The sequence below is a fragment of the Sceloporus occidentalis genome, unplaced genomic scaffold, assembly GCF_023333645.1.
Source record: "Sceloporus occidentalis isolate IW3139 unplaced genomic scaffold, rSceOcc1.0.p SCAF_4, whole genome shotgun sequence".
Classification (NCBI taxonomy): Eukaryota; Metazoa; Chordata; class Lepidosauria; order Squamata; family Phrynosomatidae; genus Sceloporus; species Sceloporus occidentalis.
The window spans coordinates 8,422,587-8,448,718 of NW_028316984.1; the positions used below are offsets into that span (position 1 = coordinate 8,422,587).

The following is a 26,132-nucleotide window of genomic DNA, read 5'->3' on the forward strand; positions in this document are numbered from 1 at the left end:
CCCTTTCCTGTATTATTATGTATTATTTTCTATGTATTATGCTATTATTTTGTGGAATGTATGCCATAGGCAGCACTATATAAATAAAGCATAATAATAATAGTAATAATAATAATAATAATAATAATAATAAGTCAGACATGAATGACTACATCAAAGTATTATTATTTTAGAGTCAGCATTGTGTTGTGGTTTAAGCACTGGACTATAACTTTGGAGACCAGGATCCAAATCCTCACTTAGCCATGGAAACCCACTGTGTGACCTTGAGCAAGTCCCACGCTCTCAGCCTCAGAAGAAGAAATAGGAAAAACCACTCTGAACAAAACTTGCCAAGAAAATCCCACAATAGGATCACCATAAAGAAGAAATTACTTAAAAAGCACACAAAAACAAAATATATTATTTATGTTATGTTTATACTGTAGGTCTGCTCCACCCACAGGTTTGCTATCCACAGATTGGAGCATCCTCAGATGGCCCCACCTCATTCTCCTGAATGGTAGCACAAGCATGGCCATACATGTGGCACACTGGCATTAAAAGCAGCAAGTCTTGGGGTGCCATAGTCTTTGGTATCAGTATATGTGTGTGTGTGTGGGGGGGTCTGAACACAACCCCCACAGATATGAAAGGCTGACTGTATCTTGCATTTTGTCCAGTGAGTTCAAGACTCTCCTCCACACTTTATATTCACAGCAAGACAGTATGATTGATCAGGCTGTGATACTAGGTCAATGAGTTTTACAGAGGACTGGGGATTTAAAATGTACCAAATCCCAATCCAACACTTTAACTAAAACAAAGCCAAGATACACTAGAAGAAAAATATTTTTAAAAACTTTCAGGTGCAATTTATTATAAACAAAACAGGCTGCAGCATTTGGTCTCCTCCCACCAAGGACAGGATGGCAATAGAGTAACATCCTCTTTCCTTCCCCAGAGACAGTAAAGTAACATAGTAAAAGTAGCTATACGTTCACAGAAAGATAAATCCAGTAGATCTCTGCAGTTTCTTGCATGTATGCATAGTGGACAAACAATTTCAAATTATATCTGAATGGAGAAAAGCAACAATATCATGGACAGTGATGTTTGGTGTCAAAATTCATGGGTGAGAATGTGAGACTCATTTCTCTTCTCAGAGTACACAAGATATAAACCAGTTAAAAACGAAGCCTTTGACATTATGGTTTTAGGCTAAAATATTTTGAATGTTGATGTATGTTTACTTTCAAATTTCCAAATAGTGAATTTATACTTAATATGCTGAAGTAGTTCCATTTGGACCAGGATCCGGATTGAGGATCTTTACTACTTACATGATGTCAATTCCACCTGGTGTAGTACTGGAAGAAGTCTGCTCCTTACTAGATGAGGAATCAGTGGTACATTCAGGTTCAGATACAGAGTCACTGCTGCTGGGTTCACTGTCTGGTGAAAGGTTTCTCTGACAGACTGAATCTGCTGCTGTGGATGCAAAGTCTCCTTCACTGAAGGCATCACTTATGAACATGCCTTCATGAGTCAAATAAGCTACTTCTGTGTCTATGATACTCTCCTTTGTAGAGTTCTTCTGTGCAGAAGCATGTTCCAGCTCCTTGCTTCTTTGGTTCTTGTCCAGAACCAGGAGAACCACACTTCTTATGACATTTAGTGTTGCCTAGGACAAAATACAGTGGTTGTTTTTTTTAAAGTGAAGATCATTTTCTATTCTATGAAAAATACTTATTTTGCAAAAATATTCCCATTTTAAATATTATACAAGTTCTGTTCAGTAACAGAATGATTTCATAATTTTTACACATCAATGGTACATCATATACTCTGGCTTTGAACAGTAATGTTTATTTGAATAATCATAGTGTGACAAATGGATTGCACCAAAAATAAGTTGCTGTATTTTAAAATTAAATGTATCTTAAAGGTCCATCAGATTACATCACTACAAGCCTTCAGGTAAGCTCTAAAATTCACCTGTTTACTTCAGCCTGCAACCATATTATGACTCTACTGGGAACACTGTGTGGATATGGTACAAGTTTTTACTGCTAAATTTGATTTTATCATTTATTATAAGACTTTATAGGAATGTATTTATCTACATATCCCTCTTGGGAAACTTAATTGCAGCTTAAACAATGGTTTAGAAATAACTGCAAATAAAATTTTAAAAAAGTATTTACATGCAATAATAATTCATTTAAACAATGACCAATGTCCAGTGCCTCAAAAATACAGTATGGGTGTTAGCATACTCTAGAGAACCCCCGAGTACATGGGAATATATTTGTTTGACAATTAGACTATTTAAAAAGTGAGTTATTGAAAGTATAGCAGTTTTCAGGGAGAGAAAAAGAAGACCTCTCTAACAGAGACAGTGGCATCACTGGGGGTGCATGATGGTACGGCCCACACCAGTTGACACCTCAGAAGAGGGGTGATACCCAATTAGGCCCTCCTCCTGTGGGGGGGGGCAAGCTTGCCCCTCCAGGCTTCTCCATGGTGGTCACAGCCTCTTGAGGAGGAGGCCACGATGGGGGTGTTGTTCTTCCTGATGGCCCTCCCAGTAGCCAGCCGGGGAGCAGCACTGAGGAAACCGAGACCACTGTCCCCACCGCTGTCCCTCTGCCACCCAGTGCCTGGGCAGCACCTGCTTCACTTTGTTCTGGGCAGTGTGAAGCTTCCCTGAGGTGAGCCAGAAGTGCGAGGAAGGCAGCAGGCACCTCATGAACATGGGCTGCAGGAGGGTGGTGGAAGTCATGGCACGGCTGCTGCGCAGTGGGCTGGGCAACACCTGTCTAGGTATGCACCTATCTGAAGTCTCCTGCCCACATCCTGCAAAGCAGCTGCACGGCTTCCAGATGACGAGCGCATGGTTTATGTGGCTTAGGCCAGCAGCAAGAGCAGCGGTGGCTTCCCTTTGCGGGGCCGGATGCATGGTGGTGACCCCACAGCTGAGCTAGCAAGAGCAGGGCTGTGAGGTCCCCACTGACAGATTCCTCTGCAAGTACAGCTACCTAGGTGTGAGCTATGATCTTCTGGAGATGGACCTTGTGGCCTCCCCCCGGGCACTACTGCTGAGGTGCCCAATCTGGGTGCCACCCTAGAGTGGCTACTTGCAAGTTGGGGCAGTGGCCATGCCTCCTACTTGTGAATGGACCACCACCATCACCCCCTTTGCTGTGGCCACAGGACCCAGAGGCCCCACTACCACAATGGGTGATACCAGGTGTGGCAATGCTACTGAACAGATGGTTGCCAAGTTGGTTGCAGGACACGGCTAATGTAACTTTAATCTGAAACGGACCATGGAATAGGACGAGGTACTATAAAGTTCTGTCAAGCTGGAGGAAGATACTTGTACTCCTTAACCTTTCAAACCTAAACTTTCAACCACAGCCATTCCCTCCCCACAGCTATTTTGCAAGTGGAGAGTGAGGGGAGGAGATGTGGAAGAGGCAAGAACAGAGCATCCCTCCCCTCTCTCCAGCAGGGAGGCAATAGCTGTGTTGAGACGGGGCGGCTTCAGCTGAAGTTTGGAAGGATAGGGAGAGCAGGTACTTTTATCCTATTTGATAGATCTTTATAGTACCTTGTTCTGTTCCAAGATTGGTTCAGAATTAAGGTTACAAGTGCATTTATTTGCTGTATATTGTTGTTGGTATGTGCCTTCAAGCTGTTTCTGACTTGTGGTAACCCTACGGAGGTTGAGAGTGTATGACTTGCTCAAGGTCACCCAGTGGATTTCCATGGCTGAGTTTTCATTCAAAACCTGGTCTCCAGAGTCATAGTCTAATGCTCAAACCACTACATCACGTTGTCTCTCATTTGGTGTTTAGTTATCTTAATTATAAAGCAAGTGTCACTTCAATTGGTTTACTCCAAAAATATGCAGAAATATCAGGGAACTTGTCAACTTCAAATTATTTTCCACTGTAATTTTAAATCCTTTACAGATAACAAAAAGATGCACATATAATAAACTGAACTTCCTTGTAGTATATTTAATTCTACAGTTTGAATGAAATGGTCCAAGAGAAATAATTTTAATTAAAAGGGATCTAAAAGAATATCTAATGTATTTTTACTTGAAGATGCATCTAATTTTGCTTCCATCACCTTGGTATACTCCAACTATTTTGGTTACAGCTCCTATCATCCCTGTCCAGGGCTAGAAGTCCCATGCTGTCTGTATATGATGGAAATAGAAATGAAATTCTATATAGAGTTTTCAAAATTATCCATTCAAACAAGAAACACTACTATGAAACTATGAACGCTAGATGAAAAGAGAAAAGAGGGAAGGAAACAACGTGAACAGATTAATATAAGACAATCCTTTCCTTGACACTGAATAGCAAACAAACAGTCTAGGAGAGATATGGAAGGCTGCAGTCTTGTCCACATAGAAGGCCAACACCCTCTGTACACTGAGGCTGTGCCGAAGTAGTGTTCTCACAGTCCAAAGTGGGGTTCTGAAACAGGGAAGGCAACACAAAATATTGGTTCAGATGAAAGGATGACACTACCTTCGGTAAGAAAGTGATGTTGGGTCTCAACACCACCCTGTCTGGATGAAAACTAAGATAGGGGTCATCCACCTGCAAGGACAAAGTTTGTCAGCCCTCCTAGCAGTAGCAATGGCAACAGGAACATACATCCTTCACTACAGTACACTGCTGCAAAGAAGCAGTCGAGAGATACCACAGCCTCACAATGAACTATCTCTGAAGCAACTCCCTGAAGGGGAGTAGATAGTTCAGCTACAGCTGTAGCTTCAACCAAATGAGAAGCAGAGGGTAAAGGTGAGGAGTAATTCCTTTGATCTCTTCTTTCTGTACTTGTGCTTTAGGCCAGTCCATCCTTCTACCTTGAGAGACCTGCCTGGGGTCAATGGACGATGAGACGATTTGTTTCTGGTACCATCTTCTGGCATTCTTAGCATGCATACAGATGTGCTCCACCAAAGTACTGGCCTTTCATTTAGGGACTGACATCTGACAGAAATGAGCCCACCTTCTCTATACTCAATGTCGACTACATTATATCTGAGGATAAATGTTGAGTGTTCAATTCGTCCTTCAAAAATGAAGGTTGCTCAAGATGCTCAGGTTCTTCCAGTTTCAAAGTCTGCTCATACACAAGAGTGTTAAAGCGGCGCTCTCTGTTGTGTCTGACCTGCAATATGAATGCCACACAGTGTGCACATGACACAACAATATAGGACTTGCCCAAACACAGGAGGCATTTAAAACATCCATTGTGGCCCAGAATCTTAGCACTGCATTCGATGCACTTCTTGAAAGAAGCCAGCAGTATTGAGAAAGCCCTGAGGGCTGATGTGGCTAGAAAGCCCATGGCGATGATGCTTTTCAGAAGATAGCTTCCAATTTGAGTACACGAACACTTTTCCTGACAAAGCAACTGCAGCAACATACGAAAAGGAACTGACAGGTTTTGGCAGGAAGCTGTCGGAAGTGGGTGGGGCTACCAACACTCTTCACAACAAATTAAATGCTGCAAAAGAAGCAATACAATGCAGGATAACCCATTTATGTGAGTCAGAGGCCATGAAGAAAAATGTTTGAAAGCAGTAAGAGACTAGGAAGATAACAGATGGAATGAATAAAAAGCACCAACTAGAAAGGGCTGCAGACAAGAGAACTGCAGTCAAATACCCTCACACTGCCAATATGTTATCAATAATGAGAAATTAGGTTCTTTCATCTCGGGCCTGTCTCCCGCCACCATGATTCAGTTGTAGCAGAAGACTGTTCTGTGTGTTTTCAAAGACTCAACAATTTCAGATTAAAAATTTTCCTCTTGATCCACTGACTAACCTTTGCAGCTATCTACTTATTGCTGTACTTGTGGTGGATCAGTGACTTCTAGCAGAAATAAATCACTCTACATTAACTTTTAATAAACAAGACATTTGAATGAAATGTATGTGCCTGTGGGATTTTAAAAAAAATCCCAGAGAGATGCAAATGAGTGACAAACTGAACTGGAGAGATTGTAAGATGAGAGAGTGTACATGCTTCAGGACAACCTTGTTCAACCCGATGGTTCCCAGACATGATGGAGTCCCACTATTCCCAGATAACAATCTTATCATAGAAAATTCTAGGTTGGAGGCTGAAAGAATATCTTTCAAAGGAACCAGTAACAAAATGTGCTTCCCTAAGGTAAACTGGGACAATCTCTGTGCCATTCTCTGTAAATCTCATGGTCCAGGTCCAAGCTAATGTTTTGGTTAAAAAGTTACTTAACTGTAACATAAATAACTCAACAATTCCAGTTATTTGTGTTTATACTAATACATTAATTTTCTAATTTCTAATGCTTCACATAATCAAATTAATATTAAAAAAACATTCCAAGTTCTGCATTATCAAATATTATTTTAACTTATCCATCTTACCTTAATTCTCTTGAGAAAGATAATAAAATTAGAAAAAATATCTTTCAACAGATCAAACCACTGTGGGAAATTCATCATCCTCATTTGATCTGCAAGTCTATAAAGAATACCATAAAACAATTATTACAATTTACACAAACTCTGCTTAGGATTAGTGCTGGGAACATCCTTGTTGATCCCACATACTTTTTTTCAAAATTTCTCTCCTATCAATGTCTAGGTCTACCTTGCACTGTTAACAATTAATAAGCTAAGACTTAAAAATGAGTTTCAGAGTCAGAATACAAATCTATATGAATATAGATTTACATACTTTCTCAAATTTCAGGATTAGAATATGGGAGCTCTCATTTTTGGAACCTAGTATTCCTCTTCCCTAGTGGGTAACACTGGTTGGGCTGTTCAGAGCTGTAGTCCATCAACCTCTAGAGTGCCATTTTGCCCACCCTAGACTTTGTGGATGTTATTCAATACTTTTCTATCTGCAATACTGAATTAACTACACATTGCTCCAATTCATAGCCATTCCAGATTTTGAGAAGGAAGACAAGTAACTCCAAATTTCAGTTTCTACAACTTATTCCTTTCCATTCAGTGCTCTGGGGTTCAGACATAATGCTAATTTAGTATTGTAAGAATGAGTTTATATGCTCCTCACTTCACCCAAGGATGAGTTCAGAAAGTTTCACTGCTGTTTTACATTCACCTCAGATTGCTATGCTAATCTTAAATATAATAACCAGAAACAAATAAATTTCAAACCATGATTTTTTAAGCTTATTTCTGTTCATCATTGTTAAGAATAACATTAACCACAGTTTAGTTTTTATAAGATTCTCAAAGCTGTAATTAATCAAAAAGACATGTACAAGTTATGGTATATGTACAACCACCCTCGAGGAGGACAGGACTCCATCATGTGAACCTTAGGCTTATTGTGGCTTAGCTTCCTATTGTTAAGCTATGGCTTAGCACCTTATGTCTGAGCCAGGCCAATGAAAAATATTTGGATATCAGACACAACACTGGGATCCTAAGCACAACATTTTAGGTATCCTTCCCGTCCAACCCTATTTTTAATACATAGATAAAGTAACCTTATCTGAAATGCTTGGGACCAGAAATGTGTTTGATTTTGGATGCTTTTGGATTTTTTTTAATGCTTGCACATACATAATGGTGGAGATGGGAACCAACTCTAATCATGAAATTCCTTTGTTTCATATACACATTATATATACAGCCTGAAGGTAATTTTAGACACAGTATTTTTAATAATTCTGTGCATGAAACAAAGTTTGTTTACATCACACCAACAGAAAGCAAAGGTGTAATGATCGCAGCCACCCATGTGGACAAATTGGATTTCAAAGTATTTTGGATTTCAGATTTCCAGATAAGGGACACTCAACCTGTACCAACTTTGTAGCGGTTATTACACTGCTTATTGTAATTCAGAAAATGATAATAAAAGCAGAATTACTAAACAAAAAAGCAAACAAACAAAAAAAACAACCAAGAAGGCAGAAGCTTATAGACACAATCAGAAGACACTCTTTAAATACAGACAAATAAGGTCACAATAAAAAGGTCTGTTTTACTTTTAAAAATAATAATAAATGCAATGCTTTATAATAGTAAACCTGCCCTATTTATATGACTTATACTTACTTCACCACCACTTCTGTGTCTATTTCTTCTATGTGCGATACTGTATTAACCACACACTGCAAATATGAGGAAAAACAGATCTTAGATTTCCCCCTCAAATCTATTTTTTTCTAAAATTATTTTGATATTTCCTATTTAACCCTATGGTCAGGTCTGTTTATACTTTGAATCAATATGATGAAAAATCCATATAAGGAAAACATGAACTTTTACAGAGGATGAATTATGCAAATGTTTTGGAGTCCAGATTAGCTGATGCTATTAGAGGCTCTTACTCACTATTTGAAAGGATGCATCCCCATGAGTGGGTCCTCTCTTGCTGTTTCATTCCACCAAAAGTTTTCATGAACACACAATTGGGATTCGGGGGGGGGGGGGGGGACAGCTTGGGCTCACCCATCTCTTTTTCATACTGCCACATTTTCATCTTATTATTTTAAATGTTAAAGAGCTTTGGAACATATGCTGTGTTGGAGAACCTAGATTTTCCTATTTGCCTGCAACATTTAACTTTCAGCATCCACTGAAAGACATATTAGTATATGCACCACAGAACATATGAAAAGCCCTGATGGATCAGACCATAGGCTTTCCCAGGTCCTCCTACATTGTATTTGGGATGGAATGGGCATTCAACAATATCCTGACTAGGATCAAAATTTGGAGTTCCCCTACCCCTTCAAAACAGGAAAAATAGTATCTGGAAAGTTCTCACAAACTTCTGGGAACTTGAGTTTTGTGGTTCTGAGCACAACAATATCTACATACTTTGTGAACTGCACAGTTTGAAAAAAGAACTTATGTTGTTGTTTTTTGGCACATATGCACTTGGGAATAGTGCACAAAATACAACAAACTTTATACAGAGACAACTATATATTAACGTGTCTCTCTGTGTGCACTGTTTATTTGTTCTGGCACTTTTGGGGCTGTAGTTTCCATTCCCATCTCACAGAATAATACATGTTAAAAAAAAACTAACTAAAATATATACATAAAAACAGATTACCTGTTTAACTATATTCTTTGCAGTAATAATAATTTCATCGCCATATATTTCAAAAAAATTCAGTTTTCTTTGTTTTAGAAGTCCAAACACTAATGATACAAGCCTATCCTGTTTAGAAGAAAAATCAAAATCAAAAGGAAATACAATGTATACTTAAAATTTAAAAGCAAAAGCAAAATCCCAAACAGTATAAAATCTTATAATGCACCAAGTATCAAACTGGGTAAAATGTACAGAAACAGGTTCAGTGCTTATTATGTATGTGTCCATAACAAAGGCCATTTCTCATAAGAATTATGTTTATACATACTTAGAAACAAGAGCTGCTAAATATTTTTATATGAAAAAACTGAAAAAGATTGAAGTACATATTTGAAACAAAGGGAATGAATTGTTGATGTTGTGTACAGAAATGCGATGTGGTGCTGGAGAAGAGGCCTGAAGTGGTTTGTTTTCAGGCAGAATTCAAAGTGCCAGTCATGACCAGGTAGGCTTTCCCTACACGGCTTAGGTCCAGAGTATTTGAAAGACTGTATCTCCCCATTTGAACCTGCAAGAGTTTTAGAATCATCAGGAAAAGGCTATCTCTTGGTCCTGCCACCATCACAAGTTCACTTGGTGAGGATACAAGATAAAGCCTTCTCGGTTGCTGCTCCCACCCACTGAAACTCCCTTCCACGGGGAGGCTAGGATGGCCCCCTCCCTGCTTTCCTTTCACTGGCAAGCAAAAATATTTTTATTTAAGCAAGCTTTTAATGCTTAAACAGAAAAGGTTTTTAATACAGATGTATGTTTTACCTGTTTTTAACTTTTGTATGATTTTAAATCAGTTTTACAGTGTTTCTATGTAATATTTTAAAACTGGTTTTAAACTTTTTGTAAACATTTTTAATTTGTAATTATGGAAGCTGCCTTGGGCAGAAAGACAGCATATAAATAAGGTAAATAAATTAAAAATATATTTTTTGCCCCGAGAAGCCAACCATCTAAATAAGCTGTTAATGACAAGCACTGTACCTCTTCTAGAATTTGAGATTCTTCCTCCAAAGGTCTATTTAAGTCATTGCAGGCATAGGTAGAAAACTCTGCAATCATCATTTTGTCTATAAGTTTTTCTACTTCACAAAGCTGTGATCCAAGATGTCTGTTTACAAAAAAAAAAAAAAAGATGTGAAAGAGATAAAAACTCAGCAAGCAAGGGGAGGGGCAATAAAGTCATGTTAGTTCAATATTAGTGTAGTATATAATATGTATGAACCACGTCATCTTTAAAGAAAAAAAGAGTTCCACTGTGACACTAATGGAAGTTAGATATTTCCATCTAAGGAAGAACAATTTATCAAAGGCCCCATACAGACAGCCAAAATAAAGCTGCTTCGGTTCACTTTGGAGGTATGCTGTTTAAATGACGCATGTGTCCTAAGAGTCCGGAAGCTGTACCAAAGCAGTGCTCCAGTAATAATAAAATTTCATTTTCATTTCTATGTTTAACTTTTTTCAGCAGAGAAACTTATTTGAAATTTCAAAGAATAGCTCTCCTAAATAGAGTGGAAAGAATTTAAAGGATTCCTTGATGACTCAGACAAACAAGAATTTTAAAACTAAATTTACAAGTCAGTCTCATGTCTGAGATCAGTCATTTTTCATTTTCATAGAGTTTTTTTTTTTAAATGGCACCATTTAAATTCTCCACTCTGTCTTAAAATTGGAACTAGAGGGTAGGAAAATAAACAGTATTTCCAATTAAGGAAATCAAGTTTTAAAACTTTTCCAGAAATGGTACATGGCTGCTCTTGGGATTTATTACCAATAGTGACACCTGCTGCAGTTCACTACTGATGGTGATTCAAGTGAGAACACTGAGTAGTCACTATAACCATTATGGTTAAACGAAGCATTTTGTTAAATGTCATTCTCTCTCTGAATACAGTGAGCCTGCTTACACAGAAGCCGCACAACGATAAAAACAATGGCGCGCCTGTGCCGCACCCCATATGCACGTGTCTCATTGTTTCCTATGAGGCGCGAGTATACATGGATTTTCCTTTATGCAGGGGGGGGGGTCCAGAATGGATCCCCCGTGTGCGGAGAGGGCCCAGTGTACTACCTACCAGGGAGGAAGCATCAGAGGATAGATGGCTGTTGCTTTCATGCTGTACTTTGAGGGATTACTGGGCCAATTTTCTATCCAGTCCACTCCTCCAACTCTATGGAGAGTGAATATTTCCTTTATACCTCACTCTGTTGCTGTTCATCTATGCTTCTCCTCTTTTGCTTGCATATAGAGGTCTTGGGTACCTCCTTGAGTGAGTACAGAACTGTCAAACTATCTGAGCGAGTGTTCACTGAATAAGCAGTTTGTATCAATAGAATCCTTTGTCTAGAAGTTATCTGATTACCACCTCCATCACATCTGAATAATCACTGATCCAGGGAAGCTCCTCTTAAATTTTATGAAAACATTAAAATATCACTTTACTCTAACATTATCTCTTAGTCTTCTTTAGTATTTTCACACTTCTGAAGCTCACATCTATATATTTGTAGGCTGCACAATTGCACTTTCTAATCTAATTGCAAATGACACCTACCGGAAACTGTGAATACCCTGGAGCTCCTGCTGCAATACTTCCTGGGTTGTTGCAATTAAGTCCAGTGCTCCAACAAATTCAGAAGTGGACAATAATAACTGTACAGTAGGCTGCGTTTGGTGCACGGTTGCCATCAACTTCAGCTTATTATATGCTTTTATGCAATTACTTCTAGTCAATGACAGTCTTAAAACTTTAAGAGAGCCTTCACACATTACTTTATCTATTTGGCCTATTTTATCTCGAAGCATTTTTACAGCTTGGGAAGTTTTCCTGAGGTAGTCTTGCAGTTCATGCTGGGAGGTCATTGCATGAAAAAATGCTTCTGAGCGAAGAGAAATTTGATGAGCAATATTTACTTCCACAATATCGAGATAGTGGCTTAGCTGAAGAGAAAGAGAAATTGTTTATTGGTAACATTTGGCCTCACCCACCAAAATCAGTCACAATGCTAGGTGTTTCATAAATGGCATACTACCTTTAAAAATTATAACTCACAAAAATACAGCTCATGTTTAAGTAACAATTTTTTTTATTTTTTAAAAAAGAACCTAGTATCTTGCTACAAACCATGAAACATTTCCAAGACGCAGCTAAATGAGCATTTCAGTCACAACAGCCTTGAAAGCTGTTGCTTTTAAGTAGCAATAATAAATTCAAAACAAGACTCTGGAATGAACATGCCAAGTTGGAATCCAATTTAAGATTTAACTCTATTAGATTTAGGTTAGACAAAGACTTCGGAGATTATCCAGTATACTGCAGATTGTTTCCTATTAAGTATTATTACACACTGTTAATCTTGGTTTTGCTAATTCATTTGGATAATGAGGACATATTTTTACTCTTTTGATTAGATCTTATTGTCATTTAGTATAGTTACAATAGATTAAATTACAACAGTAATGTGGCACATCCATCTCTTCCATGGCTGGGCTTTCTGGTCTCCTTATATAATATAATCTTACCCATTTTCCTCCATTTTCTGAGTTATGAGGCTCTGAGATGATGGGGGTAAGAAGAGGATAAATGCTTCCCTGTTAATGAGCCATAATCATGTGACCCACTATTCTGCTCATTTGTTTTTATTCCACTGGGCTGCTCCTACCTTTCAGAGTTTTAAGCCATTTATTTATAGTAATGAGTGGCAGACCCTTTGTCAAGAGAAGGAATTCCTGCTTCATTTCAAAGTCTTTCCATCTGTTCTGTGATAGGGAAATAATTGCTGTTTCATCAAAACAAAACACAAAAAAACTACCAAGAAAATTCAAGATTTCAGTGCGGAAACAAGTCTACTTGAAAACAAAAGGTTTCAGCAAATAAAAGTGTTTAGGATCTTCCTACATTAGGTATTAAATAAAAATGCTGGATTTCTCCCCAGAGTTTATATTTAAAAAAAAATTAAGAGTACAGTCACTGAAAACAATGGCCCGTTACAAACAGGGCACTTTAGTATGTGTTCCACGTGTGCTAGGGTTAAAAAGGGGCATCCTTTCCAGACGCCCCCAACCCTAGGACGCACGGAGCGTGCACAAAATGGCGGCGGCCGTTCCACACGGCCGCCGCCATGAGGACATCACAACCGCAGCGCCTCTATACGGGGCGGCATGGAAGTGACGTCCTTGCTCCACGCCAGGGCGCCTAGTGCGCCCTCAGCGCGGAGCAGGAAGGAGCTCCGTTTCAGAGCTCCTTCCTGGTTTGGTCTGCTGGGCGCAGCCTTCAGACGGCTGCGCCCAGCGGACCAAAGGAGAAAGGGGCCAAGCGGCCCCCTTCTCCTCCTCCCCGCCGCCACAGGGTGTCCTTGGGGCTTGAAGCCCCAAGGATACCCCTTTCCAGGCTGCGGGGAAGCGGCCTTTTGCCGCTTCCCCACAGCCCGGAAAGCGGCGGATCGGGGCCTCAGTGGCTGCCCTTCTGGCTGCTGAGGCCCCGATACACCAGGGAAAGGGGCGGGTACAGTCTGCCCCAAATGGGCAGTCTGTAACCCGCCAAGAAAACCCATCATTATTATATCCATTTTGTAGGAGCTGGGACTATTGCCAAGAGACTGATTACACTGGCTCTGCTTCATAGGCCAACTTCGTTATGCCCATTTTGTAGGATAAGGAGGCAGGGAGGTTGACAGTGTAGTTATCTACATTCATCCCTCCTCATTTGTGGCTTTGACTTTTGTGGATTTGATTATTCAAGGATTTTATAATATGTTCTCTCTAGAAATATCTAGGTCCTCCAGCACAACTCTGTGGCCAACTTTAACCAAAAGTCGCACTGAAGGACCTAGAGATTCCTAGAGAGAGCACTCCACTAGGCCTTTGTAGCTCCTCCAGCACAGTTCTATGGTCAATGTCTGGCAGATGTTGACCACAGAGTTGCACTGGAGAACCTGGAGATTCTTAAAGAGGTGTTCTCTCAAGTAAAAATATAGTGTTTTTGTTATTTGCAGTTTGTTCCACATTCACAAGGATCCTGTGCCCCTAACCCCAGCAAATGTGGAGGGACAAGTGTACTTTCCAGGCATGTTGGCTTGCTTCTCTCTCTTTTTCTCTCTTTTAGGGAAATAGAGAGGGGGGAGTTATGAAGGTTGCTACAGCAGCAGTGCTATTTCTTATACAATAGTGATTACTTATTAATTAAAATATTTATATACTCCTCGACATCATGTGATCTTAGGGTGCCATGTAGTAAAATTAATCTAAGCAGATCAAAAGAGTTAAAAAAAAATGAACAGACTAAAGACATAGAGTGTGCCCTTCCCTTATGTGGCGGATCTGTTCCTCTTTGATTTATTCTCCAGTATACCTTAATAATCCAATTTCCATTGTTATTTCTTAATAAGAAAACCATTTACCTTTTCCTGCAGCAACTTTGAGGAAGCCGCATCACGATTTCCTTTTCCTCCAGCAGTATTAAAATGAGACCAAGGTAAAACTACATTAAATGTTAAGGGGTCTTCCAAGGCAAAATCTGGTTTCATGAAAATCTGAAAAAACAAAAGAATCACATCTCACTCCCACTCACCACTAATATTCCTCAATTTAGTTATATAGGGCACATTTCTCTAATCCATTTACAACAGAGGGAGCAACTGAAGGCCTGGTAGCCAATTTTCTGCCCTGGAAGCTTTGGGGGACATACAGACAGCCAAAAATAAATTAAAAAATAATGGCAAAAAAACAACAACAAAAGAAAAACACTTCAGATCCCAGCTAGACAACTAGAAGTATGCTTTACAGTTTGCGAAACAGGTCATTTTTTATGTTACACAGTGCAAGAGTCCCTGCAATCTATTTAAAAGTGGAACTGATGCACCTGGAAGCTTTCAGGCAAGGCAGAAAAAGTGTGAACTCAGGGGTCTGGAGGAATTCACGAAAAACAAAACAAGTTATGGAGGCACACTTTATCCACCCTTGCTTTATGAACAACTGGTGGACAGATCACTGAAAACTACAATTGTCAGACCTAACTAGAATTGACAAGTGAATATACTGAAACTTGGCAATTCATAGTTATCAAATTCTATTGATTCAATGGATCTAAGTTCCAATTAATTCATATCTTTCGTGCATACATCAATTTGTAAATGTTATGAAGATCAGTACTACTGGTAGCTTTTTGTATGCAGTTAAGTAGCCTGAAATAATGCTTAAATCCTTCATTTAGATGCATTATTGAACCCTTTACATTTAAGTTTGGGCATTTGACCAGTCAAAAACTTTTGTTCAATGGTGTGTTAAATATTGGTCAGATAATGATTAATTACTTTGAAACATATTAACTCTATTAGAACAAATAAATATTACATATTAAAAATTATATTATAAACGAGTTTGATATTTATGGTAAATAAAACAAAGACAAATGACTTAACTGTCTCTACAGAAGAGACAAATACTGAAGAGCATGCACTGGAATGCTCAATAAAAATGGGTTAATACATCTTTGAGTGTTGTACAGATGGTCTTTATTTTTATTTATACAAGCTCAACATGTTTTGGCCTATGTAAATATTTCAGGATTTCAATGGTCTTCCGCAAATATAATGTATTTTGGCATTTCATATAGATATTATTATATCTTGGTTCCCACAACATTGTCTTGTTCTTTTCATTTTTAATTTGTCATTCATGTTTGCATTTGTTTCCATAGAAAAACCAGGCAAAGTAATTGAGTAGAGAAGGCAAAGCTACTCCAGCAATATGGAGCCATAGTGGTCCTAGGGAGTGATCCTTCTGATTGCCACTAATGCTTGCCTTCACTTACATTAGGTATGCAAAGTTTTACAATCCTGTTAGGCTTGATCTCATTTTTGTTGCCCTTTCCTGTTCCCTTCCCAGATCTCTAATATCCTTTTTAAGACATGACAACAGGAATAAAACATGGCATATCTGAAATTTCCATTTCTTTTACAATCCATCACAAGAAAAATTAATGTTTTCTGATCTATATAGTTATCCATACTTCCCACATGAAGAGATCTAATACAGTACATCCTTTGTTTACGTGGGGGATCCTTTCCAGACTCCCCCGCATAAAACAAATAAATGAATGGGGCTAATGCATGCGGCAGTGCACGTGCGCCATAGGCGCATGCCCCATTCATCCCTATGGGATGCACCACCTCTTCTTCCCTGCATGGCTTTCAGCATATGCTGAAAGCCACGTATGACACGGGCGCACTGTATATCTCATCCCACCTTACATTTCTTATTTTATAGTAATTAAGCTACTATAAGAATACTCCCAAAGAAAACTACCCATAAATTATAACAAGCTTGATGAGTCATAAAATTGCCATCCTGGCAGAACATGTCAACTTCAGCTGTACCACTCAGACTGGGTTGGGCAAGTAATGGTCAGCTTTACCCAATGGCGATTGAGGGAGCAAGAAGGTAGAGTTGCAATGGTCTATCAGGATTTCATCCCCCTGACCAACTGCTCTATCCCAATCCTCAAGGTTCTTTTACCCAGAGAACAGGACCCGGAACAATGGATGCAAACTACATGAAAAGAGATTCCACCTCAACATTAGGAGGAAGTTCCTGATAGTAAGAGCTGTTCGACTGTGAAACACACTCCCTCGGAGGGTGGTGGGACCCCCTTCTTTGGAGGTTTTTAAACAAAGGCTGGATGGCCATTTGTTCGGGGTGCTTTAATTATGAATTCCTGCATGGCAGGGGGTTGGACTGGATGGCCCTTGTGGTCTCTTCCAACTCTAAGATTCTGTGATTCTATGATTCTATCAGGCTGCACTGTTGAGACAGGACTGTTTTATAGTGGTTCTATACCTTCCTGAAGCAGTGAAGACTGAAGACAGTGCTAGAAGACTCATATCTTACTTGCTAATTAGCTTACTTGCTGTTCACTGCTATGGTCTTTGGAATAGCGGTATATAAATAAAACAAATTATTATTATTATTATTATTATTATTATTATTATTATTATTATATCTGACACCATGACCAATCATCTGTGGTGATTGGCTTGGTTTTATTCCTCTTTTTTAAACGTAAAGTTAAAACCACTAGGAAAAGATGCCCATAGTTTTGGGGTCCAGTGCCATCAGTAATCCAACTCTATTAATTCTTTCCACCTGAATCCAAGGAAGTTGTTTCAGTTCAGAAAGACCTTTAACAATGTGCTATATTTTTGTTCTTCCTTTTAATGGTTAAGCTTTTAATTTTGATATTATTGATAAATTAATTATAATTTAAATTTTGTTATGGTGTGAGGTTTTATCTATATATGTTTTACTGCCAGGGCTGGGGGAAAAGGATATAAATAAAACAACAAGTAGTTGTCAACTGCTGAAAACCTGCCATCTGGAAGCAGATAATAATACAAACTGATGAACAGAAAGGCACATCACTGTGGTACAGACTCAGACTGCAAGACTGCGGATAAAAAAGCTACTTAGGTGATGAAAATCCAAGGAAGTAAGTTTAAATTCTGTTGAAATCAGCATGACGTGCTGAAATTAGTTGATTAATTCCCACATCAATGTGACTTAAAATCCTAAAATCCTTTTTAATTTTCACAAGAGGGTCTAAGAATGCACAGGGAAATGGCATAGTAGGTATATAATTATCCATGCACAGCTTGCGGGCAGAAGGGACTACACATGCTTGAAAGCTTGCTGTGGTACACTGTGTAACATCTGAGCTGGGTCTATGTATTTGTGAAACATATGAGGATTATGTCAGCAAAGGATAGAAATAAATTCAAATGTGACAAGCATGTTGTCATAGAATCAATAAAGATGGTGCTTTATCTTGAAAATATAACTAATAAAGAATCATGGCTCAAAAAACCCCATGAAAACAATGGGGAATAATGCACCTGTCTAAATAAGCTAATATATGTAACAACGAGAGATGCTATTCAAGTATCTGTCTACTTGCTTGTCTATATCTTTATCCACATAAGAACTACAAATATCTATACATATACATACATATACAGATACATAAAAGAAAAAATGGTTTTTAAATTATCTTTTTATTGTTGTTGACAAAATATTTCAACCATACCTTAGGTACTTGCTCCAGATCTGTCCTGGATTTATCTGGAAATTAAATAAAAAGTAATTCACTGATTTGTAATCATTATGAAATTATAAAGGGCACTGTTAATCTTTAGAGTGTTTCTGGAAATAATAACAGTTTTCATACATTGCTGTGAGAAAAACTGGGCTCAGCATTTTTAAATAGAAGAAAATATTCTCATTATATCAATTATTTGCCTGATCAAACTCATCAGAAGGCACACAGAAGACGGTTGGCCAGTTAACCACTTCCTTCATGTTCACTGCAGCAAATTAGAAATGGGTATTTTCTCATTTGTGCTGCATTAATGCATGTAAAAGCTTAACACCGTATAGGAAATGAAACACTGTGTTTATTATGTAAAGGAACAAAACTTAATCCATACACATGTGCACATGTGCCAGGGCCCTGTTCTAATGTAAAATTTATGGCGTGAGTATTGCTATAACACTGCTCTTTGCAAACTGGTTAGAACAGAAGCCTCAGATTACATGAAAGGATTCCACAACACAAGCACTTTCCATGCCTGTGTGACATTTACAGTAAAAGACTGGCACTGGTAAGAGGTAAGATTATCATAGTTTATTGTCTATGGTCCAAGATTTTGAAGTTATATGACCATCTCAAGAAAGAGATGCATCCTTCTGGTCCAATGTGCTATAAACATAATGTCACAATAGATTCTAAGTGATGAGCAGGGAGCCTCCATGCTAGGCATGCAGGCTGCATCTGTACTGCAGAAATAATCCAGCTTGACACCACTTCAGCTGCCATGGCTCAAGGCTATGGAATTCTGGGAATTGTAGTTTTGTGAGCGAATTAGCCTCCTCTGTCAGAGAACTCTGGTACCACAACTAACTACAGTTCCCAGAATTCCAAAGCATTAAGTCATGACAGTTGACAGCTGGTGTCAAACAGGATTATTTCTCAGTGCAGATACAACTGTAAATACAAAGTCCCTAGGATGGCCATATGAGTCATACATGACAGGATGGTATGAGTAATTAGATACTTGGAGGAAAGATAACAAGTATGTGATGAAACAGAGTGGGTGGGTGAGCAGTGCGACATAGAAGTGGTTCAGATACTGGAATTGTGTACATGTTATTCTAAACTGAATCAACTATGTCCTAAAAATATTTTAGTAGGCTAGTAGACATTTTTTCATCTTTTTCAATACTAAGTCACTACCTCACCTTTTAGTTTCTTCTGAATAATAAGAATAGAAGAACATTAACTGTCTGTAATTTCTCCAGCATGAATAGTAACAAGAGCCATGAACTCTAGGTTTCAGTAGGTTCAAAAAGGGATGGATGAATGAATTATTGAATGAGTGAGTGAGTGAATGTTGAGTGGAAGCAAATGGGTTGAGTTCAGACAACAGCAATAGTTTATTCTAAATTGAAGGACAGTTAAAGGAAAAACCGTTGAACTGCAGAAGAGAATAGAGTACTTGCTGAATTACAGAAGTGATGAAGTTAATCAGTACTGTGACTACTTTACTCTCTGTATAATATAGCTCCAAATAATAACTATTAAATTCAATGGGGTTTGTTTGTCAAAAATACATGTGAAAATTGTGAAATATGTCTTGATTTTTCAGTGGCCGTAATCATCTAAGCCACTAGGAATGCATTTGGTAAAGTAAATATTTAAACTGTTAATGTACATGTCCCACTGAAGAAAATGACTAAAGAAGAAGAAAAATAGAACCTTACCATGGGTATGTAAAAGTGTCCTGTCAAAAGTATCTTTATGAGGACAAATGGTCTTACATTTTTCATGAATCTTCTCTCTCTACAAATAAAGACAGGTAAAGAAAAAGTTAGTTTGAAATATTTTTTTAAAATCTTTGTTATTGTTGTTTTTGTGTAGTTGTGACACCATTTCAGTATGCTATTGTATACTGAATCATGTTTTGGTAGTTGTAGTAATTAATTTGTGGTGGCAAATGTCTAGTAAGTAATGTATAGCTTTTTTCCTTGTACCTGAACAATTTCCTGTTGGTATGTTGCAAAATGTTCCTTGTTGATCTGTGGGAGGTAGAGTGAAGGCACAATTTCAACATCCACAAAATCCTGTCCCCATGTTTTTGTGAAGAAATCAGATTCCCTTTTTGTTAACCGAGGATCATTTAGTGCTGCTGGGAGATTTACTTTGGAATGATAAATAGTCCATCTATGTTGATCAGCAACTAAAGATGGGCTGTCACATAAACTATTAGGATCGCCTGTAAGACAAGACAATAGCAATAACTATTAAATATGTAACATGAAAGTAAGACAAGCAAGAAATTAATTCTGAAACTACAGATTTCAACCATACAAACATGAAAAGAATATACAGCATAGAAATCTGCTTTCCTGCCTTAATGGATGAGCCTGGGAAAACCACCTTCGTGATCATGGTATCTCCCCTGCCAGGTAAGTATTCCAGGTGAAGCCTGACCAAAACAGAATAGAGGGGCACTGTTAACTTCCCTTGATCTAGATACTATACTTCTATTGATGCGGCCTAGAATCGCATTGGTCTTTTTAGCTGCCGCATCACACTGTTGACTAATGTTCAACTTGTGGTCTACTAGGATTCCTAGATCCTTTTCACATGTATTGTTGACCAGCAAGGGGTCCCACATTCTATGTCTATGTATTTCATTTTCTTTCTGCCTATGTGCAGCACCTTACATTTCTCCCTTTTGAAATTCATTTTCTGTTTTGGCCCAGCTTTCTAATCTGTTAAAGATTATTTTGAATTTTGATCCTCTCCTCTGGGGTATTAGCCAGTCCTACTAATTTGGTGTCATCCGCAAATTTCAAACATATGCCTTCTATTACTAGGATAACGTAAGAATAATATAAAAATAGGATAACATAAGAATAAAATTAAGAGCAGGAAATTTATTCTGAAAACAGTTTTAAACACAGTTTAAATAAATGAACAGAATTGTGCAATAGACAATTATACTATAATGCACTAATCAAACACATAACCTTTTCATTCAAGTCTATTTGGCCTACCATACACAATGGACTGGATTCAAACTTAATCATGCTTTCAGTAGATGAACGGAGACCTCTTTTTAATCAGGGTCAGTTAAATGTCTGCCCAATGAGACCATTCTGTGAACCACAAAAGACTCCGGAAGGCATCTATCTTCAAACTAATTCAAACACTGGGAAATGGCATTGTACGATACTCTACTGCATCAGAAGAAAAATAGCACCCTTCTGATATAAATCTTTCTATTTTTTCTTTAAAAAATCAAGTCTTCTTTAAACAGCCAGGGTTATGCACAATCTGATCATGATGTCTGCTGTTTTTCATGGTTATACATACAAAGTAATGTAGTGGTTTCAGTAATGCAGCAGGATTGAGGGAAACCAGGGCTCAAATCCCTGCTTAGGCAAGGAAACCCACTGGTTGCCTCAAATCAGAGTAGAAGGTGGTGGCTGGAATACAAGAATATTATTTAGTGATCTGGAACTCCTGTGTACAGCAAGAAAGGTATTTAATTCTCAAAAATGGATTTATTTGTTACATGCATAAATTGTCAGATGATCAAGGCTGATTGCTCATTAGCTGCTCCTGTTTTTTCTTCCTCCTCCTCATCTTCTTCTTTTCTCTTCCACTACTGCCATACAGAATTTCATTTTTTTTAACATGGTCTGCTTGAAAAGGTGTGAGCCAAAGTGGTGTAGTGGTTTCAGTATTGGAGCAGGATTGTGGGAAACCAGGGCTCAAATCCCTGCTTAGGCAAGGAAACCCATTGGTTTCTGCAAATAAGAGTAGAAGGTGGTGGCTGGAAATGCTGTTGCAGTTAAGGCTTGTGCTCCAGCTACACCTGTTCCTGGAGATGTCAGATCTGGCAAAAGTGACACTTGCCTTAGTTATGTTTTTTTGGATTACTGTAATGTGCTCCATGTGGGGCTACATTTGAAAAGAGTCCAGAAACTTCAGCTAGTCTAAAGAGCTGCAACCAGATAGTTAACTGGGGCTGACTGAAGGGAGCACACAATTCCCTTATTGCCACAGCTTCACTTCTGTTTCTGGACATAATTCAAAGTAATGCTTATGACCCTATATGGTTTAGATTTAGGTTATGTGGAGGGCCATATCCCCCTTCATAAGCCTGCCCATGTTTTGGAATCATCTGGAGAATCCCTTTAGCTCCAGTGGGAACATGGGAGACTCTCTTCTCAGCAGCTGCTCACAGATTCTGGAACTCCTTTCCACGAAATAATGAATCCCCATGGGATAATATCTTTTCCTGTATGATTTAAATTATATCATGTAAGACTTTTGCCTGAATGCAATTTCTGGTCTTCATTAGAAAAGACATATCAGATCAGTGGGATTCCTATAGTAAAATTTTATGGTAGACAACACAGATATACAAAAAATAAAAAAATAAAAAATAAAAAGAGAGAATATGTCAATGAACTTTTGTTTGTTAACCTTGCTGACTTTTTAAAAAAGTATACCAGGTAATGAATATTCTTCTTCTTAACCATTAAGGTAAATATACAGGACAAAAGTAGCAAAACCAGTTTTGGGCCTTGTAAGGGCCCTCCCAGGTCAAACTTTGCCAATCCTGCTTAGTGGAATGACATTTTCACTAATGAAGAAACTGAAACATCCTCAAATGCCTATAGGGCTATAGAAACATAATATGTGATGGCAAGGAATCAGTATTATTATATATTTTTAAACTGGAAATCAACTGAAAGTGTAAGTCATGGAGGGCTAGGAAAACTCTTACTTGATACCAGGATCTCTCACAAAGGTAATTTTCTTTAATGTCAAAAATGAGTGTCAAGGAACCATCAGGATGAAAAGCAGTTAACCATTACATTACCTCCTTACTCGGTTAATAATATTCTATAAGAAACAAACTGCGGTTAACATTCTCAACACTGGTTCCAATCTGATTTTGTATTAATGTTACCTGTGGGTTCCTTGGGACATACATCTGGCAGCGACTGCACTGTTCGAAAGCGTTTTGCAGAATCCATTTCCTTCTTAAAGAAAGCATCACTGCTCTTTAACTGAGGCACTGGTGAAGACTGGTGGCTTGAGGCCATTGCATAAAGTCACCACTGGATAAGTACTAGATTAAAACAAATTTTAAAAAATCATGCAGGTACTATATAATCCATACAGACACATTAACACACCGAGACTCTGTTTTATACAAACAGAAGAAATAATTTGCAGTTACAGCAATTGAAAATTGCAAGTTAATTAAATTTTAGGTTATTTTATCTCATTTTCTCAATACACCCATACAAAATTAGCCAAATCTCCAAGTACTCTCTTCTAGCCAACAGACTGATCACACCCTAAATCACCAAAACAAAATCAAGACAGCAGATCCCAAATGTTCCTGCAAGCTGTACTTGACATCTCTTTACCTCAGCTTCTGCGCTCCCCTCTCTGCATGAGGTTCCCTCTTTCAAATATTTTGCTTTGCTTGTTACATATATTCTTTTATGTCATAACTGTTCATCCTTCACAGCAAGCTGAATTCCTCTCTCTTGCATTTGAGATAATTTTTTCATTGTAGTTTGACCCAGAACAAATATATGTAGAAAGTGAATTTCACATTTCTTGCTATATATTAACAATAATAGTAATAACTGCAATTAAAATGCACACCACTTCAGATACACCATCACAATAATCCTTATAAGAAACCGGTAATGTAGGTCCATATTCTTACAATCAAATCACTGAACGTGGGAAGCTGAGATAGTATAGCATAATTAACGACAAGATTTAATTTGAGGCAAGAGTTCCCTTCTAATCAAGACAGCTGGCCTTTATGTTACACCAACTGTTGACAGGGTTTGGAAAATGTGACACAGAACTAAACTGCAACTATATTTTGGAAGTAAAACATTATTGTAATAAATGGAATCTGGGATGCTCAGGGGATACTGTATTTGGTAAAAATGCTTTCTTTTTTGATAAAATACTGTGGACCCTTGTTATATGCTGGGGTTTGGTTCCAAGATCCTCCATGGATAACAAAATCTGTGTATGCTCTAGTCTCATTAAATATAATGACATAGCAAAATGTCATTATATTTATAAAAATGGAAAATCAAGGTTTGATATTGGAAATTTATACTCTTTTTTACCATTTTCAAACTGTGGATGCTTAAATCCGTGTATTAAAAATCCATGTATAAGAAGGGCTGACTGTACTGTTCATTTACACAAGGCTAGAGTCATTTATCTGGCATAAGTCTCACCAAACTCAACAGGGCTCACGTCTGAGTAAACGCATATGGCATTGCACTGTGGATAGTAGCCTTACTTATGTTATCTGCACAACAAAACTATGAAGAAGGTTGGATAATGAGATGAAAAGTTTGCCAAGGCTCCATGGCTCAATGGAGGTTAAACTTCGGATAAAAGAACAGCTCCGCTGATGACACCAGACATCTGGAACACCAGCAGTGTCAATTCATTCATTTTTAACATTCATCCATTAGGTGTCACTGTTGCTCTAAACTATTTTAAACTATTAAACTATTTTTTAAAAAAGCAATAAAAGGATTAAGGTTATATACTCTTTATCTGTACATTTTCACATGAAGTAAGAACTGGATCACTTTTTAAACTAATATTGAAAATAGTAGTTCAAGTTCAAAATAAATATACCAAATAGCTAGAACTTCAATATTACATTTATAATGTAACTGAAATGATTGAAAATCTGCTCGTTTTCACAAATTACTACAAAGGCTCTTGTCCCAGGAGACATTTTAAGCACATACTAAACAAACAGCATGTGTTAATGCTTGCTAAGTAAATCATGTATTTATTTATTTATTTATTTAGCCACCTTTCTCTGCCTGTACAAAAGGAGGGGGAGCAATGACCATTAACCTTAAGACTACAATTATCATCACGTGTACTGTGTGCAACGAAGCCCCATATTTTCATAATAAATTCTGAAATGAAGATCTTCCTCATTCAAATACATATGAACCACAAAACCTAAGCTAGACTAAAATACACTGGGAAAGAGACAAGTGAGATTATCTGGCTAGAGCATGTAATCTGGATAAAATACAAGGCATTCTACTTCAACCTTCTTTCTCGCTCCATATGCACATGATTTTATATACTGTATATACTCATGTATAAGTCTAAAAATTTTAGTCAAAAAATTGACCCCAAAAAATCTAGGTCAACTTATACATGGGTCAATGTAAATACTATACTTTAACTCTTATTAAAAAGAGAACCATCCCTGTTATTGGCATTGTTTTTCTTTGCTTCATCACTTGGATCTTTTGTTACATGTTCCTAAGTTTTATCCTCGACCTATCCAAGGGTCATATCAAAATCCATAATTTTGTCCCCAAAACCTGCCCTCGACTTATACATGAGCTCAACTTATAGTTGAGCATATACGGTATTATCTTCCAAACATGCAGGATATTGAGTTCAAGCAATAAAATGGACACATAATAGAATAGCAAATGTCAGACTAACAATCACCAAGCTGGTTTTGACTAGAAGCAAGCTAGAGTCCTCCTAAATGAACTGAAATAAGGGGGAATACTAAATTATTCACAGCTTACAGCTATTTGACTATAGTCATAATTTAGTACCTTATTAACTATTAACTTCAACAAGCCACTGCATTTGTAAAGGCACTAGTCTTGTTCAAACAGCAGAATGCACCACACATATTCATACAACAATGGAAACATTACAACCCATCATGTGTATTTGTATCTGTTAAATAATAACAATAAAATATAATGCAGAGAAGTGTGCTCTTGAAAGTAGCTAGCCAGTAAATTATAAAAATCCCTTCTGGTATATTAACATCTCTTAACGCAGAGCTGGGGATCATGCAACTTTTCAAATGCTGCTG

The 26,132-nt window shown here is 37.9% G+C and overlaps 1 protein-coding gene across 1 annotated transcript in view; it reads right to left on the reverse strand.

Annotated features, from left to right (window-relative positions):
* LOC149313478 (vacuolar protein sorting-associated protein 54) overlaps positions 1-26,132 on the reverse strand; it is a 62,604-nt gene that overhangs the window by 20,779 nt on the left and 15,693 nt on the right. The window contains exons 4-14 of the mRNA XM_089519166.1: positions 23,184-23,345; positions 20,227-20,468; positions 19,957-20,035; positions 18,224-18,258; positions 14,544-14,675; positions 11,699-12,084; positions 10,125-10,251; positions 9,108-9,215; positions 8,099-8,154; positions 6,428-6,524; positions 1,323-1,663 (exon numbers count right to left, since the gene is read on the reverse strand). Coding sequence (XP_089375292.1) covers positions 1,323-1,663; positions 6,428-6,524; positions 8,099-8,154; positions 9,108-9,215; positions 10,125-10,251; positions 11,699-12,084; positions 14,544-14,675; positions 18,224-18,258; positions 19,957-20,035; positions 20,227-20,468; positions 23,184-23,319 — 1,739 coding nt within the window. The 5' untranslated portion in view covers positions 23,320-23,345. The remainder of the gene's footprint in view (positions 1-1,322; positions 1,664-6,427; positions 6,525-8,098; positions 8,155-9,107; positions 9,216-10,124; positions 10,252-11,698; positions 12,085-14,543; positions 14,676-18,223; positions 18,259-19,956; positions 20,036-20,226; positions 20,469-23,183; positions 23,346-26,132) is intronic.